This window comes from Carlito syrichta, unplaced genomic scaffold (genome assembly GCF_000164805.1).
Source record: "Carlito syrichta isolate Samal-C Ts95f unplaced genomic scaffold, Tarsius_syrichta-2.0.1 Scaffold274391, whole genome shotgun sequence".
In the NCBI taxonomy this organism is placed as follows: Eukaryota; Metazoa; Chordata; class Mammalia; order Primates; family Tarsiidae; genus Carlito; species Carlito syrichta.
This window is the reverse complement of record NW_007218487.1, coordinates 127,088-153,967: the sequence shown is the minus strand read 5'-3', so window position 1 is coordinate 153,967 and position 26,880 is coordinate 127,088. Positions and strand designations below refer to the sequence as shown.

At 36.7% G+C, this 26,880-nt stretch overlaps 1 protein-coding gene across 1 annotated transcript in view; it reads right to left on the bottom strand.

Moving 5' to 3' along the window:
* LOC103254305 (double-stranded RNA-binding protein Staufen homolog 2-like) overlaps window positions 1–26,880 on the bottom strand; it is a 145,057-nt gene that overhangs the window by 61,109 nt on the left and 57,068 nt on the right. The window contains exon 3 of the mRNA XM_021709712.1: window positions 16,639–16,774. Coding sequence (XP_021565387.1) covers window positions 16,639–16,774 — 136 coding nt within the window. The remainder of the gene's footprint in view (window positions 1–16,638; window positions 16,775–26,880) is intronic.

The window sequence follows — 26,880 nt, the reverse complement described above, 5'->3', positions numbered from 1 at the left end:
TGAGTGCTACAAAGTAGAAAAATTACAATCTTGAATCAAAATACGATAAACCAGAAAATAGTAACAAAACTTTAAAAAGTAAACAGCTCTACCTGGAAATTAAACCCTTCACTAAGTAATTTTTACATGAAAGGGAAAATACAAATTAGAAAAAGCAATTCTGAAAAGAAAATACTGAAAATACTACATATCATAATCACAGTACACATGTAAAACAATAGAGGAAAATTCATAGCCTTCAACAGTTACAACAATAAAAATAAAAGCCTTAAAAAAAAGAATGCAATTCAACCCAAATTTGTTTTTCTTTTTTTAAGAGATAGGTACTTGTTCTGTCACCCAGGCTGGAGTGCACTGGTTTGATGACAGCTTCACTGAAGACTTGATCTCCTGGGCTCAAGCAATCCTACTACCTCAGCCTCTCAAAGTACTAGCCACATGGTTTATTTCTTAACTAGATTTTACAATGTTGAGTCATCCTATGCAAAAAAAGAAAAAAAATGTCTTTTCACTTGTTGGAGTACACTTTTATGTCTTTAGGAATACTCTAAAGCTTTCTTCATGAATTTCTGAACATATCTTGATGAATTTATCCTTCAGTATTTTACCTTCTTTGTTATCATAAAAGAAGTTTTCTCTGCAATTATATACTGATTACTGCTTGTGTATTTGAAGACTACTGATTCTAGATGTTAATTTTACCTTATGCTACCTGACCAAATTATTTTAATTTTTTAATGATTTTCTGTATCTTAGTTCTCTAATTTGATCTCTCTCCTCTAAACATACCAGCTAACAGAACAACGCTAAATATTTTTAGAGATAGTATGCCTTATTCCTGATCTTACTGTTAAATAAATTAAGTAGCCCCTAATGCACTTTCAAGGCATCTGTGGTTAACTGCCATTATAGCATTTATCATTCTAATTTACAAATTGTCTGTCCTTCCCACAAGGCTATGAGCCCAAGAGAATGGGCAGCATCTTATTCATCTTTGTGTCTACCAGCAACTCGCTTCTCAAGAACTACTGATTGATTCATTCAATACATCAGTGTCAATCAGTAAATAAATATATTCCTAGTGTCAGTGAATTGGAGGAAAAATAGATGTGTCCCCAGACAAGAATCTACAGTTGAGACACAGTATCACAACTGGCAGGGCCACTTCACACCCATTTGGATGGCCATTATCAAAACAAAAACAAAGAAACAGAAAACAAATGTTGGCAAGGATGTGGAGAAGTTGGACCTGTTACACATTTCCAAATTTGGATTTTATTCTACAAAGCAGATATTTCCCTACAAGATGCAGGAAGGGTTTTGTTATAGCACATAATCGCCACACCTTAACAACTAAGGGCTGCACTAAACATCAGTTTCTCTACTCTTGCTTTAAGGCACGTCTTACACATTACCCCCTGTACTGCCTTTTGTCACTTCTATCTTTCTTCACCTGTCTCTCTGCTGCTTCTCTACATCTGGTTATTTAACCCATTCCTGTCTTTAACCCCTCCCCTAAGACATGCCCAACACTTTAAGGCTCCATGATTCCTTTAGCTGACTAAACATGCTTCTATTAAACAATCTGAAACTAAAACCGCAGAGAGGGAAACTGCCTCTAACACCCCTGACAGTGTCCTTCTTCATTCTGGCGAGTTGCTAGAGCTGCAAAGAGGCTCTCTCCTACTCATCAGGTGACATCAAGGAGAAAATGTTTCTTGGAAGCCAAAGTTAAAACTATTTACAAGGTACATTATTTACTGTCAGTAAAACGAATGTCTAAGGGCCATCTTGGAAACTTTAACACCATTCATCTCAATATTTCTATGAGAAAATACATTCTAAGTTTCCAGTAACCAACATAAAAACAAACTTTGGAACATGGCCTATTTTGATGATTACCCAAAATATTACCCAGAACTTATTAGACACAATATTACATTTCCAAGAAATCCTACTACTGCAGAAATATCTATAAACATGTAACATAAACTCTCATTAATAGTCATAGCAGGCCAAGCGCGATGGCTCATTCCTATAATCCCAGCACTTTGTGAGGCCGAGGTGAGAGGACTGCCTGAGCTCAGGGGCTCAAGACCAGTCTGGGCAACTTGGCGAGATCTCATCTCTACAATAAGTTTTTAAAAAAAATTAGCCGAGTGTGGTGGCACGTGCCTGTGGTTCCAGGTACTTGGAAGGCTGAGAAGGAAAGATCACCTGAGCCCAGCAGGTTGAGGCTGCGGTGCGCTATGAGTGTGCCACTGAACTCCAGCCTGGGCAACAGAGTGAGAATCCAACTCAAAAAAAAAAAAAAATAGTAGGCTGGGTTCGGTGCCTCAACCTGTAATCCCACTACTTTGGGAGACTGAGGTGAGTGGATTGCCTGAGCCCGTGGATTTGAGACCAACCCCAGCAACTTGATGAGACCTCGTCTCTACAATAAATCAAAACTTAGTTGGATGTGGTAGCACATGCCTACAGTTCCAGCCACATGGAAGGCTAAGGCGGAAGGATCATCTGAGCCCAGCAGGTCAAGGCTGGGGTGGCCGTGGGTATGCCACTGCACTCCAGCCTGGGAAACAGAGTGAGACGCCAACTTTTAAAAAAAAAATTGTCATAGCACTATTTCTTTAAAAACTATTTGCCGGGCTTGGTGGCTCAGCCTGTAATCCTGCACTTTGGGAGGCTGAGATGAGTGGATTGCCTGAGCCTACAGGCAACTTGGCGAGGCCTCATCTCTACAATACATCAAAAAATTAGACAGGCGTGGTGTAGTGCACGCCTGTAGTTCCAGCTACTTGGAAGGCTGAGGCGGAAGGATCGCTGGAACCCAGCAGGTCGAGGCTGAGGTGACCGGGAGTGACCACTGCACTTCAGTCTGGGCGACGGAGTGAGACTCCAACTCAAAAAATAAATAAATAAATAAATAAATAAATAAATACTATACTATACTAAAATTTGTTTCTAAATCCAATTAACATTAAAAAGTTCATAAAACCTTCACTAAAAACCAGTAGTTGAAGAAAATGCATAAAAAGTGATTGACAATGTAAGGAGAAACATATGGTAGATAACAATGTTTTTTGACAGGAACCCACCTAAGCAAAGCAGGAAAAAAAAACTTCTAAATTTCTCAATGTGTCTCAGCTATCACTAACAACCTATATAAATTTTTTGTGTAGAATTCTGAAAACTGAAAGCCCACTCATCTATATATCACGATACATTAAGAGGAGCTTTACAAGCTGCACTGTCATTTGTCCAGATATTTCTGAAACAAAGTAAATAAGCACTGCTAAGTAAGATTCTGCTCAACTGAACAACAAAAACAAGATATACGTGAGACAGCATTGCATCAAACACATAAAAAGTAAACTAAGTATTGTGATTTGTTTTCCAAAGCTTGAACAACAGATTAATAAAATTAGCCTCAAATAAAGGAAGAGAGAATGCTGTTTATTTCCCCTAATGGATACAAAAATTGTTAATTTTTAGCAATTTTATGAACTTTTTAACGTTAATTGGATTTAGTAACAAATTTAAGTATAGTTTTTAAAGCAATTTTTAGCAACTTTAGCACTAGAAAGTTACATCCCTTCTTGTAAAAAAGAAATTATGAACTTAGCACTAATCAGATTTAAGTCATGGCTATTTTTTTCTAAAGAACCAAAATAAACTTGAGAAGGAAAAAACTTAGTTTTTCTTTTTGTCACTACTTTCCTTATATTCAATTTTGTGAATAATGGTGAATAATGCTTAACCTATTAACATAAGAACTTTAAAAGGCTCTAAATAACATTTTTTTAAAAGCAGTCAAATACAAGTCAGGCACAGTCAACCCGAAACTAAAGAATTTTTTTTTTAATTTAAAAATTGGCTCTGTTTACTTCTGCTTGTTTTTCTGTAATAGAACATGAAAAGTGTTTAACTGGTGTGACATAAAAATTTTGTAATTAGTAAACAATCAGATATTTTAAACAATCTCTAATCCAAAATTAAGTAGTGAGCCTTGAACCTGCCTGGCTGCTTCTAAGAGCAGAACAAAGGGGCCTGGAGTCCTGAACTTCTAGCATAGGAAATTTACTACCAAGTTATTAGAATTTGAATACTAACTCAATGGCCAGAAAACAGAATATTCCTTAGGGATGACAGCAAGAAAGTTGAAGACCAAAGATAAAATAAATGGCTTTCAAGTTATGACAAGGCAGAAGAGCTAAGTGTATAAAATGCCAAATACAATCACAAAAAGCTACAGATTTTCCAAAGCTCATGTTTAAACCCTGAGTTAATAACTCCTGACATGTAGTTTTCCAAGAAACTATTTTCTGGGCAATAGTGGCAGTATTATTCCATGGTCAACTAAATTTCAATAATAGCTATAAATATCCATTTGCAATACAAAATCAGTCATTCCTTCTAGAAAGCATATACCCAGATATAATAATGAAATCACAGCCTGATTTATTTTTTCAATTGGGCAGAAGTAAATTTTTAAGAATCTTTCAAAATAATTTCCAGTGCAAATACACTGATATTTAGATTCTTTTCTAAGGAACTAAAAGCACTAGTCAAGTAAGGTAATGGGCCATATGTGGTCACTGAATTACTTCATTAAAGTCTGAAAATAACACTAGAAGGAAGCACTAATTCTCCCCAACTTACAGATGAGTTAACTAAGAATTAGAAGGTTGAGTAACCTGCTCAAATCCACACAACTGTGATTCCAACTCCAAAATCTGTACTACTAAACTATATTACCTAAAATATAATAAAGACTAACAATTATAATAACAATTATTGTACAAAGGCAGAAGCTAAGCAATTAACAGGCCTATCATTTCATCCTCAAACACCCTATGAGGTAAACAATGTTGAAGCCCCTTAGCAAAACATTTAAAATGTTTTTGTCCAAATGTTTGAGAAGCAAAATCTGACACCTCCTTGGAAATATTTTTAGCTCCAAAAAAAAGGGAGTATTAGCCAGGCTCGGTGGCTCAGCCTGTAATCCCGCGCCTTTGGGAGGCTGAGGTGAGTGGATTGCCTGAGTCCGTGGGTTCGAGACCCGCCTGGGCAGCAAGACCTCATCTCTACAATAAATCAAAAAATCAACCAGGTGTGGTAGCGCATGCCTGTAATTCCTGCTACTTGGAAGGCTGAGGCGGAAGGATTGCCGGAGCCCAGCAGGTCGAGGCTGCGGTGGCTGGGAGCAGCCACTGCACTCCAGTCTGGGCGACAGAGTGAGACTCCAACTCCAAAAAAAAAAAGGGAGTATTACAAAATATATTTTTGAAATCAATTTTATTGAGGTACAACATACATATAATGAAGCATGCTAATGCTAGGTTCATAGTCTGTTGAATTTTGACACACACCTGTATTAATAATCACCAAAATCAAGACATAGAACATTTCTATCATCCCCAAAAAGTTTTCTTGTATAAGAAATCTGCACCCCAGATTTAAGCAATCAAGGAACTTCTTTCTGTCACTATATGCCTATTCTAGAATTCCACAAAAATAGAATCTTATCGTATATAATCATGTATCTGGATTCTTTCACTCAGCAGAATGTTTTCGAGTTATCATATTATTGCATGGATCAGGAGTTTTACTGAATACTAATCCAAGTCATGGTTAATTAACTAATTAATTTTTGTCTATGGTGTGATGTAAATTTGAGGATTTTTTTCCTGTCTGAAAATCCAATTATTTGACCACTATTTGTTGGAAAGAATATCTCTTCCCCATTAGCACCTCTATTAAAATTAACTAAGAAAGAATTGCACTGACCGTATATAGATGAATCTATTTCTTACCTCCATATTCCAGAGATCACCAAATGTCTGTAAAGGGCCAGATAGCAAATATTTTGGGCTTTGCAAGTCATATGATCTCTATCACACTGACTCAACTCTGCTGTCATAGCACGAAAGCAGCTATAGGCAGAACATAAACAAGTGATTATGGCTGTGTTCCAATAAAACCTTATTGACATAGACTAAAACTTTGGTTTTATCTAACTTTCATGTGTTATGAAGTATCATTCTTCTTTTGATGGTTTTGCAACCATTTAAAAATGTAAAAACCATTCTTAGCTTGCTGGTCATATAAAAACAGGCAAGCCCGATTTGGCTCATGGGACAGTTTGCCAACCTCTGTTCTATTCTGTTCCACTGATCCATGTATCTGTCCCTACGTCAATATTCCACTGTCATGATTATTGTAGCCCTACAGGAAATCCTGAAGTCAGGTTGTGTGAGCCCTCCAACTTTGTTCTTTGTTTTCAAAATTGCTTTTAGTTATTGGCAGGTCCCTTGCCATCTCCACACAAATGTCAGCATTACCTTATTAATTTTATCCCCCAGAGTTGTAAGGATTTTGACTGGGACTGCTTTGCACCTTCACATTAACTTTGGAAGAACTGACATCTTAATAATATTGAGTTTTCTTTAATATTTTACAGCTTTTCATATACAGGCTGAGCACGTTTTGTTAAATTTATCCCTGAGTATTCAGTGTTTTTATGGCATTTTAATTCTCTAATTATTCAATGTTAAGTAGAAATACCACTGATGTTTTTGTATCCTGATCCTGAGACCTGGCTAAACTCACTTATTCTAATAGTTTTTTAGTTTTGATCTCCTAGAATTTTCTACATACAGAATCATATGTAAATATAGCATCTTCTTTTCCAATATTTCCCATTTTCTTCTTCTTCTTCTTGCACTTTCTAGAACTTAAGTATAATGTTGAACAGAAGTATTAACATTGCCTTCTTCCTGAGCTTATAAGTATTCAGTCTTTCACCATAAAAGATAATGTTATCCTTTATCAGATTAAGAAAATTCTCGGGTGGGTGTGGTGGCTCACGCCTATAATCCCAACACTTTGGGAGACTGAGGTGAGAGGATTGCCTGAGCCCACGGGTTCGAGACCAGCCTTTTGGGTAACTTGGCAAGACCTCATCTCTACAATAAATCAAAAACAGCCAGGCATGGTGGCGCCTGCCTGTAGTTCCAGCTACTTAGAAGGCTGAAGTGAAAGAATCACCTGAGCCAGCAGGTTGAGGCTGCAGTGGCTGTGAGTGTGCCACTGTACTCCAGCCTGGGCAACAAGAATGAGACTCCAAAAAAAAAAAAAGTTCTTTTTCATTCTTAGCTTGCTGGAATTATAACATGAATGAGTGCTGACTTTTGTCAAATGCTTTTTCTGCATCTAAGCAAGTGCTTAATATGGCTGTTCTCCTTTATTTTATTAATTTGGTTAATTACTTTGATTATTGAATACTAAACCGGTCTTGCTTTCCTAGAATAAACTCTATTTAATCATGACGTATTATGTTACTTAAATTTTGCTGAATTAAATTTACTAATAAGTTGTTAAGGATTTTTATACATGTGATCATGAAGGGATTCTGAGTTTAAGTCTGTATATCCTCATCCTTGCTTTGGTAATCTGTTCAAATTCTCTTCTTTCACTTATGAAGAGTTTTTAAGAAACAATTTTTTGTAATGTGTCTTTGTTATGAACTTAGATTTATTTCCCCCAAATAAAAAACACCCCTAATCTAACAATGTTTTTAAAAAGGAGAAAATATTTAAAATGTCATCATGCAGTCTTTCAGTTCTACATCTACTCTATAAAGTGGTATCTTCATGAGGAAGTATACTTTTTAAGAGTTCTGACATATATTCCACATGTAAAATACATGATAAAAGAAAAAAAGAACATATTCTCCAAACCAAGGGAAGCAGTATACAAAAAACGAAGTGGTATATAACTATTAGAACAAACTTCTGCTTTTCACCATTCACACTCATTTCACTTATCTAAGAGGCTTTACTACTGTATACTTGGCTGGTTTTTTCCTATTAGGCTATACTGACATATAAATCGGTCAAAAAAAACTCAAATGTTGACAATTTCATATGGTTTGCCCTCTCATTTACCAGATAACCACTAACCTTATAATAGGAGCCTAACTTACCTGGTTTGTATATTGTTTTATCAGTACACAAGCACCATCTGGTGGCAGAAACCAAAAATTGTAGATTTATACCTGTTTATATCACTGCTGGTACAAATACAGTCCTCCCTTGGTATCTGTTGGCAATTGGTTCCAGGACCCCCACCCCCATAACCACGAATCCCCATATCCCCATATCCATGAATACCAAAATCCACAGATGTTCAAGTCCCTTATGCAAAAATGGTGTAGTACTATTTGCATATCCTCCCATATATTTTAAATCATCTCCAGATTACTTATAATACCTAACACAATGTAAATGCTACGTTAAAAAGTTGCTATACTGTATTGGAAGGGAATAATGACAAGAAAAAACATATCTGTACATGTTCAGTATAGATGCAACCATCCTTTTCCTTTTGAATCTTTTAAATCTGTACCTAGTTAAATCTGCAGATACAGAGCCCATGGATACAAAGAACCAACTGTGTATTCAATGTTTCTCAACTGTTATACTTTCCAATCTCTCTCTCTCTCTCTCTCTCTCTCTCTTTCTTTTTAGTCAGAGTCTCACTCTGATGCTCAGACTGCAGTGGCACCCTCATGGCTCAATACAGCCTCCACCTCCTATGCTCAATCCTTCCGCCTTAGCCTCATGAGTAGCTGGGACTACAGGCATGTGCCACCACACCTGACTGGGGTTTTTTGTTTTTGTTTTTTTTGTAGAGATGTGATCTCACTATGTTTGTTACACAGGCTGGTCTCAAAATCCTGGCCTCAAGCGATTCTCCTACTTCAGTCTCCCCAAAGTGCTGGGATTATAGACATAAGCCACTGCACCCAGCCTCCAATATGTTTTTTAAAGGGGCATTACAAATTAGTGAAGAATCCTTGAATTAAAAATTTGAACAACCTCAAAATAAATAGCACACCAACATCACAATACTAAGCAGCATCAGCCTATGTAAAATAAACTTTGAAATACAAGCTATTTTCATAAATCAGAACTTTGGCTACTTCTAATTTTACTGGCAATTAATATAATGAAATAAAGTCAATTTGGATACTTCTTTCGCCCTATCAAATTTCCACTGATAGCACTGCTGTCTGTAAAATTCTTTCCCAGTCTCACAGATGTATTTCCCAGGCTACAGGGGAGACCAAGAAGTCTTAAGGAGTTGTCCACCTCTGCCCATAAAAATGAGTAACTTTTAGGCAAAACAGAACTCTTTCCTTGTTTAATTTGCTGTGACTCAGCATTTCCTAAAAGAAAATAACTTGACTAACTTAGCTGTAAGTCAAGAAATAGATACATTAGCCAAAGGTAACTAAATATTGTCTTGACACAAAATATGCTAACCACATCTGATGATGAATGCTTGGCATGGGGTGCGATGCCATGAAACTGTTCCAAATTGAGTCATAAAAAATAAACATACCTAAATCCTTTTGGGAAGAAATCTTAGATGAACGAAAACCAGATTGTCCACTCAAACTAGGCTGAATCCGAAACAATGTCATATTCTTCAGATTTATCACACATCTCCACTCTGGAAGCTCTACATGCTCAACTACCTCTTCCCACTTGTACTTTCAACAAAACCTCAAAGACAAGCATTGCATGCCCTTCAGATTCCTAGAAGCCTGAAAGAGTGATACAATGACTCCACCTAAATATCTCAGAGGCAAGTTATACTCAAAACAGTCCAAATTAAACTCTTCATCTTTCTAAAAACCTGCTCCAGCTACTCTCATAGTGAACAATATCACCAGCCATTCAGGTACCCGAAAGTTGTCCTTAATATCCCGTTCTATCAAATCAGCCTTCTAAATATCTATGGGCACTGTCTTCTCTCCGTTTTCACCCATCACATTAAGCCTGAATTACAACATCATCTTGGTAGTTTCTCTTTCTTCCTTGAAGTTTACATCTAACCTATTTTCCACACACTACCAAAGCAACATTCCCAAAACATGCATCCAATTATCTTACCCTTCCGCTTATAGCCCTTCAACGGTGCCCCATCACCTTCAGGATAAAATCCACACCTTGCAGGACTGCACCTGAGGACGCTCAGATCAGGGCCCTGCCTGGATTTCAGTCTTCTCACTCCAGACACACCAAATTGCTTGCAAGGCCAGGGATGACCGAAACTCCTCCGGATGCCGAGACTTTGTTCCCAAAATCCGTACTGTTTTGCCCTTGCTTCCATCACCTCGCTAACTCCTACTTATCTTTACAGATTCAGTTCTAGTTCAATTCCTCCCGGAAGCTTTCTTTGGTGCCCCAATCTGGGTGAGATGCTTAGTCCTCAGTATTTCTATATAGGCTATATAGACATGTCTATCACTCTGTCACTGTTTCTTTGTCTTCCTCTTCTACTAGACTGAGTTTTTTGACTGTCTGAATTTCATCAAAGTCTCTACGCAAACACAACATGTAGCAAAGAGTAGCCACTCTAAATGTTTGCTGAGTGAGTAAGACCTCGCAAAAATCCTTTCATTTGCTACTATTATCTGTTTTGCAAATGAGGAAACTTAAAGGAAGTCCATTGACATGCCCAAGTTCACAGAGCAAAAAGCTTCAAAACTAGGATTTGAACTATATTTTCTGACTGTAATAGAAATGATTTTCCCTCAGAATTTCTGCTTTTGGAGAATCAGTCTATTTTAAAAATTGTACTCTGAATAGTAATTTGGATGGGGCTAATCCCTTTTTCTCCAGGCTGGGTACATAAAGTAAACCAACTAAAGTATTCCCCTACTCCAAACCCAGTTTGAATGATGAATTCTAGGACAGCAGTCTATTCATAAAGTGTTTTGTGGGACTGAAGAATTATTTTTAAAATAAACAAAAAAAACCCGGGTTGGGCGCGGTGGCTTACATCTGTAATCCCAGCACTTTGGGAGGCCAAGACAAAAGGATTCTTTGAGTCCAAGAATTCGAGACCAGCCTAGGCAACATAGCAAGACCTTTTCTCCAAATAATGTTTTAGAAAGTTACTGGAGAACGGTGGCATGTGCCTGTATTCCTAGCTACTTGGGAAGCCGAAGAGGGAGGATGGCTTGAGCCTAGGAGTTTGAGGTTGCGGTAAACTGTCATCGTGCCACTGCATTCCAGTCTGGGTGACAGAGTAAGACCCTGACTCAAAAAAAAAAAAAGAAAAAAACTTGCTCCTTCTTCAGTACTACAAATCTACTGACTATGCAGCATGATGGGAGGCAGTGTCTTTGAAAATAAAGGTAAGCAGAGGAAAAAACTAAACAAGAGCTAGAAAGGGAGCAACAGAAAATGAGGAAGAACACTAAAGTCCTACATCCAGTCATGCCTGAAGATCTCTCCAAGAGACATCTAGTTACATTGGCCAAAAACTCCCATGTTCACATAATCCAGTTTGAGTTGTGGCCCTTTGGAAACCTGCATCAGCAGATCAAAGAGCTTTCAGGCCATTTACCAAGCAGTAATACTTTTTTCACCTGTGAATATACAAAACTGATAAATTGTCTGTAGGAGGTCTAATTTCAGCCATTCTATTCCTTGAGATAATGTATACAGTGTTTTATAACAAAATAGGAGAATAAAAGCATAAAGAGTTCTGCAATCTTTACCCTGTACTTTGTCATATAATCGTGTATGAATATGCATTCTACCTTATGGCATATGTTAGTGAACAGTGACTCAAATAAACAAAGAAAAAGATCTAACCAGATATGCTCATTATCAATCTTGGGTGTAATAAAAGAAGACAGATAATTCAGAATCCAGGTTGTATTCACAGAGTTCACTCATGGATAAATCTTTTTTTCTCCACCTCATCATAGAACAGAGGAAAAATTCAGGTCTCCCTAGGCTTTTGAATGAGTTCAAGTGGAGAAACCTCATCAGTAAAGAACAGAGGGAAGAAAAACCCAGTATGGAAAATACTTAGTTATTACTTAATATTATTTTAAGTAGAAAATAAGAGAGGGCTTTTTCACAAATTTCTCTAAATGATATTTTTCTTGGACTTCTCAATCCTTTATTCCCTGCCTTTAAAAGCCACTGATTAATCTGAAGTCTGAAAAGATAGTTTCTTTGGATCTTTGGCTCCAAATTCTTTGTAATATAGTCACATGTTGTCATCTGTAAGTCAAGGTCATGTGTAAAGTCATAACTTGAACAGCCTACTGAGTAATGGTGAAGTCTGCCCTTTTATGAACAGAGAGAGCTTCTACGCTGAAATGTAGCTTGGTAGCTTACTAGCACTTCCCTGTATTCTTTTTTACCCTTTTTTGTGATCTGAAGAAAATCATAAAGACGTGCCAAAAATCTAAAGGAAAAATCTATCTTATCCACTAATGGAAATGACCTAAGGTACACCCTTTAATTTATGACTCTGGAGAAGTCATAAATAAAATTCTTGCAACCTTCATGACAATAAACCTAAGAATTAGGTTTTGGAACTAGAACTTGCCAACAAAGGGGAAATGCCAACATTCAAAAAATCTAGGAAATAAAAAAAAAATCAAGTCAAACCACGTGACCCCTGTCACTATCTCTGATTTCATGTACCAACTCCCGCCCCCCCCATCCCTTGGTTTGCTCTGTTCCTGATCCCTGTGAAGGATCCTTGTGAAGGATCCCCATGCCAGGCACAATCCTGTTTCAGGACCTTTATACTTGCTGTCTCTTGAGCCTAGAACACTATCTGTTTTGACATTGACACTGCTTTTTCCCTCTCTTCCTTCAGGTCTGTATCAAAAGCAAACTCACAGTGGCTAACCACATCTTATTGACTGACTGCCTGCCTTACAAGAACATGAGCTCTGTAAGGACAGGGATTACTGTCTGATTTTTCACTGCTTTAGAACCAGATTTTTTTCATTTAAAAGTAATAAATGTACTAGTCAAAACTCTAGCAAAATTTCAATAAAGAACTACAGATATCAAAATACAACAAAGGACAAAATATTCTCATGAGACTATTTATTAAGCATATTAAAATTAAAATATCTTACAAGTATAAAATAGACTCGGTGTTCCTTACTCAGGTGACTAAAAGTATCTACTGTGCTGAAGTGGGCAACTAGCTTTATTTATATCAGGGAACCTCAAATTAAGGATAAAGGCAACGGGTGGGTATACCATGCAGACAAAGAGAAAGTAAAGTAACTCGAAGAGAAATGTCATGCCCCTCATGATTCCTATGCGGTGTGGACACTGAGCTAAGGGCTGGGAAACGGCCACTCGGTGTTTCAAGGTTAGAAGCAAAGAGGTACAGAGGAGAATAGAACAATATACCAGAGGGGCCAAGAAAAGCTGGGGCTTTAGAGACAGTTAGCAAGGGGAAGATGGCAGATGCCTCTGGAAGCATTACCCGGGGGGAGGGAGGATGAACTAGAATTCACCAATTGTCAAACACTGTTTCAGTACCTGGAGGGAAAGAATAGAAGAACCAAAGGACAACGCAAGACACCCCTACAAAGGTGAGGGCTCCACTCTTCCTAGATACAGTATATTTCCCCAGGCATACCAGGGAGGAAAGTGGGGAAGGGCAGAAGAGTCTGTGAGATTGCACAAGTTTCTCTTCAAGACCCAAAACAACAGCACTTCAAGGAAGGATTTACAATTTGAATTGGACTAAGTTTTAAATGGACAGAATTAAAGATAACTTTTCTACTAGCAAGATTTCTACTACCAAAATGTATCATATTATATACAGACTAAATAAATATATTTTCTGAACATCTAAACTGCAATATCAGTAAACATACAAAACCATAACAAAAGCATCAGAAAATATCTGATCACATGTAGGAAAACATTTCTCAGGGATAAGGTGAGAAGATTCTCAGGGAGAATCTTTTTTTAAAATCAAAAGATTATACCATATAGCATTTGAAATTGTAGTGCTTTAAAAACAAACAAAAATTAAAAGCCAAGTTATTAAAAGCAGGAAAATTACAACACGTAAAAAAGAACTGAATATTAATATCCTCATCACATAAACATTTTGAAGGTGGTAAAGCAGTGCAGTAAAAATTAGCAAAATAGGGCAACCTCCTCAGCTCCCCTCCCACTGAGGGAGCTTTTCTGTCCTCTTAATAAATCTTGATTTCTAAAAAATAAAAAAATAAAAATTAGCAAAATAAAACAGATGAATCAAAAAGGATAAATAACAAAGAGCTGAAAACCTGTTTAGCCTCCCTAGTTAGTAGTCAATAAAAAATAAACTTTAAAAAAACATTACATTGTAATTATCAAATAATTCTTTTTTTTTTTGAGTTGGAGTCTCACTCTGTCGCCAGACTGGAGTGCAGTGGCCGCTTCCAGCCACCGCAGCCTCGACCTGCTGGGCTCCGGCGATCCTTCCACCTCAGCCTTCCAAGTAGCCAGAATTACAGGCATGCGCTACCACGCCCAGCTAATTTTTTGATTTATTGTAGAGATGAGGTCTCACTGCCCAGGCGGGTCTCGAACCCGCGGGCTCAGGCAATTCACTCACCTCAGCCTCCCAAAGGCGCGGGATTACAGGCTGAGCCACCGAGCCCAGCTCCTCAAATAATTCTTTTAACTCAGTTTTGTCTGAATGGAATAGGTATTCTTCTAAACTGTAAGAAATTAAAAAGTTGCAAAGTAGCCGGGCTCTGAGGCTCAGCCTGTAACCCTGAGCTTTGGGAGGCTGAAATGAGTGGATTGCCTGAGCCCGCGGGTTTGAGACCTGCCTGGGCAACTTGGTGAGACCTCATCTCTACAATAAATCAAAAAATTAGCTGGGTGTGGTAGCGCATGCCTGTAGTTCCAGTTACTTGGAAGGCTGGGGCGGAAGGATCGCCGAAGCCCAGCAGGTTGAGGTTGCAGTAGCCGGGAGCGGCCACTGCACTCCAGTCTGGGCAACAGAGTGAGACTCCAACTCAAAAAAAAAAAGTTGCAAAGTATAAACTTTAATATAATTGGGCAATACATTATTCTTGTTAGCCCAAATAATCACCTTATAGTAATCTATCTTAAGAAAAAAATCAGTGATGTGAACAAAGATTTGTACATAAAGAATGTTTACTGTAGCATTCTTTATAATAGTCAGTGGGGGAGAGGGGCAACCTAGATGATCAAAGATGGGCATACACTTATAAAGTAAACTTTTTGACGTCATAAGAAGTATTATGTAGCCAAAGATAGTTCAGAAGGATTATTTAAAGATATGACAAACAGTCACTATATTAAGTGAGAAGAGGGCACCATATGGCATTACAGGATATAAGAATTATGACAAGCCGGGCTCGGTGGCTCAGCCTGTAATCCCGCGCCTTTGGGAGGCTGAGGTGAGTGGATTAACTGAGCCCGCGGGTTCGAGACCTTGCCTGGGCAACTTGGTGAGACCTCATCTCTACAATAAATCAAAAAATTAGCTGGGTGTGGTAGCGCATGCCTGTAATTCCGGCTACTTGGAAGGCTGAGGCGGAAGGATCGCCAGAGCCCAGCAGATCGAGGCTGCGGTGGCCGGGAGTAGCCACTGCACTCCAGTCTGGGCGACAGAGTGAGACTCCAACTCAAAAAAAAAAGAATTATGACATAACCATGCAAAGGAACACTGCAACAACAACAAAGGACAAAACTCAGATAAGCAACAAGGATGAATCTCAACACAAACAAAACAAGAAAACCATTACACAAAGTGAAAGAAGCCAGACACAAAATAAATATTGTATGAGTCTATTTATATAAAGTTCAACAACAGGGAAAACTAATCTATGATGGTAGAACAGTGGTTATTTCTGGGACAAGAGTGGTCAAATGCAAAGAGGTCTGAAGAAATTCTGAGGGGTAATGGGATCATTCAGTATCTTGATCTGAGTAGCGATCACATGAGGATATATATATGTAAAATGTCATCAAATAAAATATAAATACAAATATACTTAAATAAAATAATAATAGTCATTAAGATGTACACTTAAAATCTGTGCATTTTACTGCGCGTATATTTTACCTTCATAAAGTACTAAGAAATTGCATATAAAGGACAATTTCAACTTTGTTAAACATATTTAAATGCAATATAAAAAAGAAAGTAAAGCACACGAAAATATTAAAGGTGGAAAATTCTGGAATTGCAAATTACTTACATTTTCCTTTTACCTTTCTGCATTTTTCACATTCTATATGGTGAGTTTTATATGACTTTTATGAAAAAAAAATAAACACTAAACTTTATTTTCAAACTTCTGCCATGCTTCTAGAAGAAAATTCTGTTGCACTTGTAACTATCACATAATCATGAAATATGCAGAAAGACTTCGTAAATCCATCTTCCCTCCAAAAAATTCCCTATAAATTACAAATACTCATATTCATTAATGTACTTAGACAAATAAAGAAAAACACCAAGCTCCACTTGGTCAATGAATGAGAAAGTCAGCACTATAAACTTGTAGAACGACTTTAAAACTTGGTTCTGCCTGCAACAAATATTGGGCTCCTATGACCCAATAAAAACTACTTCCTGAAAAGCGTGGGATTTTTAAAAATTTATTACTTTAAATTCTCCCATTGACCTGATTTACCTAAATTCCATGCAAAATATCCAAGGTCAATTAGAATTACAATGAAAATACTCTTTTAATTTCAGAATCTTTTACAATATGCATAAAATAATAAATAAGGACAAAACCAAAGAAGACATACAAACCTCTGATTGTACATGCCCCGAAAGTTGTAATTAGCTCTATAATTTGGGAATGGCTTTGGATCTAATGGCCTGTAGATGGCAGGCTCTCCCCTTTTCATAGCAAGCCCATTCAGTTCCACAGTTGGAGTTATACTGCCTGTTTAAAAAAAATATTAAAGGCACACAAGTGAAATATTTCCACAATAAAGCATGCAAGCTATATTTATATCACATATAATTACCATGGAAGAAGGTAAGAGTGGATGGACTACCCTACCTTCTCTAAGGAAGTGCATAAACAAAGTTAAAAAAAATTTTCTAATAGAATCTCTGGGGTTTTTGAAACATTCTTTGTAAATTAATGATCAAAAATTCAAGTGTGTAACCATATTTTTAAAACAAGGTAAACAGAAAATTCTTAGATTGGTTAGCTTGGATATTATTTTTAAAGTACTGAACTTCAACATTACTTACTCCAGGATGCTTGCATGTATTTAATCATTAAAGACATCATCTGTGAATATTTCTATTTATACTTTGGTAATAAAATAACTAAACATTAGCAATGAATACAGGGGTCATCAGTGGTTCTTGCACTTATACAAAAAAATTTTAAGTTTTTTCTATAACCAACAAGACAAAGTAAATATAAGTGGCACTTTCTGTAGATATTTCCTGAAATCGTCATCTATTCCTAGTAAATATTAAAGATATATACAAGTAGCACTATCGTTAAAGCAGAAGACTAGAAACGCCCTGAACAACATGAATGCTGCACCAGTAATACAAACATCCATTCTACAAAATACTCAACAGCTATAAAAGAGTAAGAATAATACACACCTTGTTTTTTTTTTTAACTTAACAATATACCTTGGAGGTTACACCTTAGCAGTGTAGGGTAGAGACTATTAAAGGAAAGGCACCAAACTGTGTGTTTTACTTCACCTTTTATCTAAGAGAGGTGAAAATACAAATATAAATACATATTTGCCTATTTTTTTTTCTCTTTTTGAGTCAGGATCTCACTGTTGCCCAGGCTAGAGTGCAGTAGCTCACAGTCACCGCAGCCTCAACCTGCTGGGCTCAGGCAATCCTTCTGCTTCAGTCTTCTAAAGAAGCTGGAACCACATGTGCACAACCACACCCAGCTAAGCTTTTTGATTTATTGTAGAGACAAGGTCTCCCCACATTGTCCTGGCTGGTCTCAAACCCCTGGGCTCAGGCAATCCTCTCGCCTCAGCCTCCCAAACTGCTGGGATTACTCTATCATGCCTAATTTTTAAAAGAGTAAATCCAAAACTAAAGAAAAAAAAAAAGTTACTTACAGGGAGAAGGTACAAATAGAGGAGAGGAGAAATGGAAGCTGTACTCCTCTGAATGTACACTGTTTCATATATTTTATTTTGAAAACAAGCATTTTTACAAAATTATCAAAAAACAAAATATCATCAAAATGAAGGGTAAGCAATCCCCAAAATCGAAAGAAAAAATGAAATTGAATCTGTGGTGACTTAACCAGAGAGAAAATTATGTCAAATGACTTTAAACACTAAAATAGCCATAATGAGATCTTAAAGAGAAAGTCTTAAACTGTCTTCAATAATCACATTATTAGTAATACAATTATAACTAGCAATATACTTTTGGTTAATTCAAACAAAATAAAATCAAAATGGAGAGAAAGTAATCGCTAAAAAGAAAACCAAGCAATCAAAACCTAGCAGTGAATCAAATTGATGGTCTTAATCATACAAATAATAATTATTTCAAATGACTTTAAAACACAGTAAAATAACCACATATCCTTAAGAGGAGAAAAAAACCTGCAAAGAAATCATAAACTATTTACACTAATCATGCTGTTAGTAATACTAGGGACCGTCTGTCTCAACACAATGGGTACTATTATAAAATCATTTTAGAGAAGAGACATAAAACAATTATATTAATGCTTTAGAAACCAAGATGTTTATCATAAAAGAGATGCAAATATAAAATCAAATACATTCATAAAAGAGATGCAAATATAAAATCAAATACATTAAGTCCTATAGTCTTAAAACTGAATTGAAAAATCAGTATGAATTCATGATGTATTTTCTCTTCAAAAAAAAGAAAAAGAAAAAAGAGTAGGATATTTCCTAGTTCTAATCACTTATGAAGCCAAAAAGCAAAGACCAATCTATGAATAACGAGAACAGCCAGCATCGAGGTTGGTTTATAATTATCATTTCCCAATTTTTAAAAAAATTCTTGGAGCAATGGATGATTTTTGGTCATGATACTGATACATAAAAGGAAAGAGCCAAGGACTTATCTTGCCTTTACTCCAGTAAACTACATTTGGAGCAAACAGATGATGAAGGGAAAATTCTTCAACTGTTAGGACTGTAGCTAAAAAAACACAAAAGGAATGATCCCTCAAAAAAAAAAAAAAAAAAAATCACCATTTTTGTAACTCCTGTTAAAAATAACTGATCTTCCAGGCAATGAGCATTAGCAGGCTGCTGCAGCCATTAGGTCAAATGTTGATAAGGAACTTATAATGGATGAATCAGGCTAATGATCACGGAACCCACTGATCAATCTTAAAATCACAAAAGAAGAGACAACAATCAATTAAGTGCCTTCTGATGTAGCACAATCGGAAGAGATAAAACTATCTATAAAACAGTCTTGCCAAAAAACTCAAACCTGAATCTATATATCCATTAGCTTATCAGTTTACAAAAAATCCAGGGAATAGGCAGATGAGTTGTATAACACCATAGGTATGCAATCAGCAAAATGATAAATGTGGAAATTCTATGGGACTAATGACCTGGTGACTTTAACAAATAATCTATATAGGAAAATAAAGATTGAAAGTGGTTCTACTTTACTTTCCCCCCCCCTGGGTTCTACATTTTTTAAGAGACATTATCAACCCAATGCAATAAATGGTCTTCATGTCAATCTTTATTTGGATAAACCAATTATGAAAAAAAAAAAATGAGACAATAAGGGAAATCTGAACTCTGAACATTTTTTAATAATGTTTTGTTTGCTTGATAATAATAGTGGGGCTAGTGTTTTTAATATTGATAGTCTTTTTAAAAAAAATCTGTGAATATACATTTATGGATGAAGTGATATATCTAGATTTGCTTCAAAATTACCCAGGGGGAGACAGATGAGAAACAAGATAGGCCTGCCACCATGAGTTGATAATTGTTGAACTTGTGCTGGGTTGAGAAGACAATCACTATCTTATTCTCTCTACTTTTGTAAAAGCTTGAAATATTCCATAAAAAAACACAATGTAAAATTACATCAAGTTATTTTTAGTACCAAGAGGTTATTTAGTAAAACATATCTATATATGTTCTAACAAATCATGAAAATGAATATATAGCTTTTACAGAAACCAAAATTCACTACAAATTTGCAACATTTCAATTGAATTATGCCTTTAAACCACACACGTTTAAGACTCCACTCATTACATACAAAAATGAGTCTGCTTTTTGCAGCAGAGAAATTGGGGCTGGCATAAAGTACCAGCCAAGGGGTGATAGAGACTGACACAAATGTACAATTGGCATCCAGGTTATAATCAATCCACCAAGATAAATGCAGTAAAATAAAGCAATAAACTGCTCATCTCATTTCTAAAGAATCAATGTGAAACCACTAAAGAGACAAGAACAGGAACCAAATCAAGGTTAAGAAGGAAAAGAGAAAAACAAAGGAGGAGGAAGACAGAGGAGGAGGAGGAAAGGAAAAAGAACAGCAAAGAACAGTTAATGCAATGAACAGTAAATCCAATTAGTCCAAATCCCTAATTTAATAAGTACACATCGCAAAGATAAAAGAAAGTCAAGCATAAAGGGATTCTCTTTCTTTTTTGCAGCATTTTCCTGAAGGATAAGTAAAATGCACAACCTTAAGCACAGAGTTTAATAAATTATTACATATGTAAACACTCATGAGCACCACTTCATCATCCAGAAATTTCCTTCAGCCTCTCTAGTCAACACCCACCTACCCTTTCTGACACCAGGCATCACAGATCAGTGTGCCTGTTCTTCATATCTAAGTATGGATTATTTTCTGTCTTGCTTCTTTCACTCAACAATTTTGTTTGCATTTACCACTATTTTAACTTTTTAAAATTACTAAATAGTATTCCACTGAATGAAAATGCTACAATTTGTATTCAGGTTGTTTCCAGTTTGGGGCTTCTATGTACAAAAGCTATTTGGCCGGGCTCGGTGGCTCAGCCTATAATCCTGCGCCTTGGGAGGTTGAGGTGAGTGGATTGCCTGAGCCCACAGGTTCAAGACCCGCCTGGGCAACTTGGTAAGACCTCATCTCTACAATGAATAAAAAAAAAAAAAAAAAAATGAGCCAGGCGTGGTAGCGCACACCTGTAGTTCCAGCTACTCGGAAGGCTGAGGCGGAAGGATCGCCAGAGCCCAGTAGGTCGAGGCTGCCGTGGCCGGGGGCAGCCACTGCACTCCAGTCTGGGCGACAGAGTGAGACTCCAACTCAGAAAAAAAAAAAGCTACATTGAACATTTTTTTGTAAATCTTTTGGTAGACATGAATACTCATTTCTCTCAGATACAGACCCAGCAGCAGAATTGCCAGTCACAAAATAGATTTAATGTTTAACTTTATTAAAAACTGCCTAATGGTTTTCCAAAGATTTTTTTAACACCAAAGATCCCTGTATGCTTCTAAGTTTAAGTTTGGTAAAGATTTCAGTTTAATAATTAACCTGTTAATCAGTTGTCCAAGATTCATGTCACTGTGAATTCTACTTTGCAATAATCATACAGCCACAGATAATGTAAAATCAAATGGGAAAAAAAAGGAAAACAAAAATGTTGAAAGATCTCATCTTTTAAGTCAGGTAATAAGTAAGAAACTAATGTATATGGAAATCACCAGTAAGGTGATTTGAATGTACTGGTGAGATATGCTCTCTATCATCCATACCATAAATTGGATTGTAAATGCAGGTTAATGAGCTATGTAATATTCATATCATCTAAATAAATAGATGACCTCACATAAATTCCTCAAATGAAAGTAAGACTACAGTATATTTTCTTCACAGAAATGTTAGAAACTGGTCTGTGTGAAGGCAAGTAGAAAAAAACCCACAAATTGTTATCTTAGAGAAAATATTTCCAGAACTAGACTGACACCCCAACCCATGTACACCTTCTATACCTATACAGTAATGCTTCCACAAAAAATATTTACAAAGCAACTTCAAACTATATGATGCCTCTAGGCAATGCTAGGTACCACTGCTTTCAGTGTGCATGAGTACAACCCAGGTTTTATAAAGATGATCATCACACAGGGTTTCTTATGTATGTATTATAAGGCTACAATGTTGACACTATAATCACATCATCAATTTTAATGGTTCTTAGCTCTATTATAGGAAATTTCTACATTTATCAATGATAAATATAAAAAGGCTAATTAAGTAGGTGTATAAATGTACATAATAATAATTTTGGATTCCCATATGTGGCAAGTGAAAGATGCCACACCTAGTTTTCTTTTTTTGAGTTGAAGTCTCAACTCCGTCACCCAGGCTGGAGTACAGTGGCACACTCTTGGCCACCGCAGCCTCCACCTGATGGGTTCAGATGATCCTTCCACCTCAGCCTTCCAAATAACTGGAACTACAGGCATGTGCCACCACACCCAGCTAATTTTTTGATTTACTGTAGAGATGAGGTCTCACCAAGTTGCTCAGGTGGGTCTCGAACCCATAGGCTCGGGCAATCCTCTCACCTCGGCCTCCCAAAGCGCTGGGATTATAGGCGTGAGCCACCACGCCCGGCCACCACAACTAGTTTTCAAGTAGCAACATATTATTAACACTTGAAACAGCTTTACAGAGAGTTTAAAAAAAAATCCCTGGAAAATAGCACTCAATAAATATTTGTTGAATAAATTAATTGATTAACTGGTCAACCAAGGCTCTGTAGAGAAATGGCTACCTACAAGGTAGAGGCAAGGCAAACACAAAATGACCTAGGAACACCTTATTATGTCAGAAAATAAAAAGTGAAAGAATGATGGAGAAATATAAGAAGGATACAGGAATTAGATTGGAGAGGTCATACCACTGGCCAAATTTGCGATAATCTGAGCAGCAATACAGGTAATGATAATAACCAGTAATGATAAACCAGTAAGCAGAATAGAAATCCAAAAGTCTATAGCAATACAATTTTTTTTTTAACGGAAAAGAAAAAGTTCTACCCTCCGGCATACTGCCAACTAATAAATCTAAAAAGTTAACACTGAAATTTTAAAATCACCCTTTGGCTGTCTTCAGGGTTACAACTGATTCAGATAAGAATTATCAGCCAAGTTCAGTGGCTCAGCCTGTAATCCCACACCTTTGGGAGGCTGAGGTGAGTGGATTGCCTGAGCCCGCGGGTTCAGCAAGATCTCATCTCTACAATAAATCAAAAAATCAGCCGGGCGTGGTAGCACATGCCTGTAATTCCAGCTACTTGGAAGGCTGAGGCGGAAAGATCGCCGGAGCCCAGCAGGTGGAGGCTGCGGTGGCCGGAAGCGGCCACTGCACTCCAGTCTGGGTGACAGAGTGAGACTCCAACTCATAAAAAAAAAAAAAAATTATCAGTGGAAGGTGAATGAAAGCTTGATGAGGGACAGAATATTTATATACATTTATATACATTCTCAAAAATCTCAGAAAATGCTTATTAATCACTATTACATAATAACAAAAACATAATTATTAATTAACTTTACAGTAAAAAAGCCTGGCACACTCTTCACTACATGATAAAAGTCATCACTAATGGGACAAATCAGTATCAGGTGTTTCCCAATACGAAGTACTAAATGCTTCTTTACAAATGTCATGGTCATAAAAGATAAGAAAGACTGAGGAACTGTTCCAGATTGAAACAGAATGAAGAGAAATTATCAGTACATGTAACACATGATCTTGATTGGACCCTGGACTTATAAAAGACATTACTGGGACAATCAGCAAAATTTAAATGGAATCTGTGGATTCAATGGTAATACCTATCAAAGTTAACTTCCTGACAAAAGAGTGTCCGTGTACTTAGAAAATACATTTTGAAGTATTAAGGGGTAATAGAAAATCATGTCTACAACTTATTCCCAGATGGCTCAGAAATGTGGGAGGCTCCATGTATCACTTCTACAAATTTTATTCAAGTATTTAACTGGCAGACCAACCATGCTTTAAATGAACTTAACTCCTCTTTGAGCTATTAAAACTATTTAAGATCCATCTATATACTGTGGAGTCAGGACTGAATCCTTTCTCCTCCAGACCCCTTACTCCTCAATACTGAGTAACAGTCATCTAGTTTACAACAAAAGTGCCACTGCACCTGTGGATTATCTTTTCAATAAATGGTCCTGGGTTAACTGAATGTCTATATATTGTTAAAAAGAAAAACAAATCTTGAGCTCTACTTCACATTATACATAAAACTTAATTCTTGACAGACTGTAGATCTAAACTGGAAAGATGAAATAACAAAGCTTCTAAAAATAATGTAAGGTAGCCGGGCTCGGTGGCTCAGCCTGTCATCCTGAGCCTTTGGGAGGCTGAGGTGAGTGGATTGCCTGAGCCCGCGGGTTCGAGACCCACCTGGGCAGCGAGACCTCATCTCAACAATAAATCAAAAAATCAGCCGGGCGTGGTAGCGCCCGCCTGTAATTCCGGCTACTCGGAAGGCTGAGGCGGAAGGATCGCCGGAGCCCAGCAGGTCGAGGCTGCGGTGGCCGGGATCGGCCACTGCCCTCCAGTCTGGGCGACAGAGTGAGACTCCAACTCAAAAAAAAAAAAAATAATAATAATAATAATAATAATAATAATGTAAGGTTATACTCATAACGTTGTGAGAGACAAAGATATCTTAAATAGTACACAGAAAAGCACTGACCATAAAGGTAAAGACTAATTAATGAGTCTTCATTAATATAAAGAATTTCTATTCATCAAAATACACCAATAGGAGTATGGAAAAATATTTGCATACATATACATATTGCAAATATACATACATAGAGAGTTCTCATATATTGCTGGTATAAGGGTAGACTGATACTATTTGACATGATGTATTAATACTGAACACATTTATAACCTATAACCCAACAATTCCAATCAGGTACATTCCCAACAGAAATGTATATGTATAATAATATTCATAGCAACATTATTTCAGATCACCCCGAACTGGAAACAATCCAAATACGTACAATAGTATAATTACTCATTATACTATTGAATATATTCCTTAATTATAATGAATAATTAAATTATGGTATATTCAAGCAATAGAATACTACATGGCAGTGAAATATTATAGTATTAAATACAACACAGATAAATCTCACAAACATAATATTGAGAAAAACAAGCCATCATAAAGAATCTAGGGTCTGATTCCAACAACTGGGCACAACTAATCTGGCAGTAATCGGAATCATGATTTCATTTGGAGCTGTTTAACCAACTGAAGGGGCATGAGGGAGGCTTCTGAGGTACTGGTAAAGCCTGCTGTAAAGTGTTCCCAGTGTAAAAATACATCAAAGTCCTACATTTATAATATGTCTCCTTGTCTGAATGTAATATTAAATTTTACTTTTAAAGTTTGCCCAAAATAATCTATTTATTCCCTCTACTCACTGCAACATCTGACAGTGGAGAAATTCTTATCTCCACTAGGGTTTTGCAGATACTCTCCTGTTTCCTTCCTCTGACTCTTGCTATAATTTTATAACTGTGGACTTGACCCATAGCTGAGCACACAATTAACTGCTCTTGCTTTATATTACATGCCTTAGACAGTTCGTTAGGTTTCATTCCAAATGCCACTTCCCAGACTCTAGCAGAGCACAGGGCATAGAATACTCAGTGCAAACGAGTTTCTACCTTCCCTTCTGCCTTTACTTTTCACTTTTGTGAGTTTGGGTCTCACTCTGTCATCCAGGCTGGAGAGTGGTGGCACAGTCACGGTTCAATGTAGCCAAGACCTACTGGGCCTCCCGAGTAGCTGAAACTACAGGTGCACACCACCACGCCCAGCTAATTTATATATAGTAGAGATGAGGTCTCACTATGTTACCAGGGCTGGTCTTGAACTCGCAGACTCAAGCAGTCCTTCAGCTTCAGCCTCCCAAAGTGCTGGGATTGCAGGCGTGAGCCACCATACCCAGCCTCTTTCCTCCTTTCTTGATCCATAAACTATGGCAAAGATTTCCTTGCTCTTAGTATTTCCCACTTTCCATTCACATGTCAAACTGAACTTCCTAAAATATATTTTAAATAGTGTTTTAAAATACTATTTTAAATTGGTCATAAATATTAGTTCCCCCAAATTAAAGATAAAATTTAATCTCATAAAGCTGACTTTTCAAGTCTATCACAATCTACTCACTATCTACATCTCCAGTCTTATGTCTTACTAGTCACCTGATATAATTAAAGTCATCTATGCGTTTTTTAATCAAACCTAGTACAGTACAGATTCCTATTCCAATACCTTTCCTCGTAATATTTCTTCAGTGTAACATATTCCTGCCTTTTCACTATAACTGCCTACTTTCATTCAAGACCCATATATTACTTCATCTACTTAAGTCCATGTTGGTCATTACCTACAATAAACAAGTGGCTGTGATTACCCACTTAGCGCTTTAGTTTTACCATCAAGTTACATGTTCATGTATAAGGTTGTAAGACTCTCACTGAAAAAGACAATGCTTTATACCTCTTAAGATATAAATAAGAATGAGTACTTAATAATAGTGGTGGAGGTATGGTACTAAAGATCAACCAGTAATCTGAAGAGGTTTTTAAAAATTAAAGAAGTTTTTATCAGCCTCAAGCTGAACAGAATACTTTTTCATTAAAATAATATTTTGGCTTATTTAAGCTTACTTAATAAATACTGTAATCAGTTGAACAGAAAAAAAGCACTCTTAATAGGAAATCCTTGGATTCTGAATTTCCAAATTCAGAAAGAACAGAGTGTGTCTAATTAAACCACATGAGAAAGAAATAAGCATGTATGTGATTAGATTGCATATTACCATATGAACTATAATTAAATAGAATATGGAGTCACTGCTGGCAGGCACAATATCTTTTTTTTAACTCCATTACAAAATACCTAAGGCCAAATTAGTATTGATCAGAAGATAACTATTTGAATTAATAAGTCAACAAATG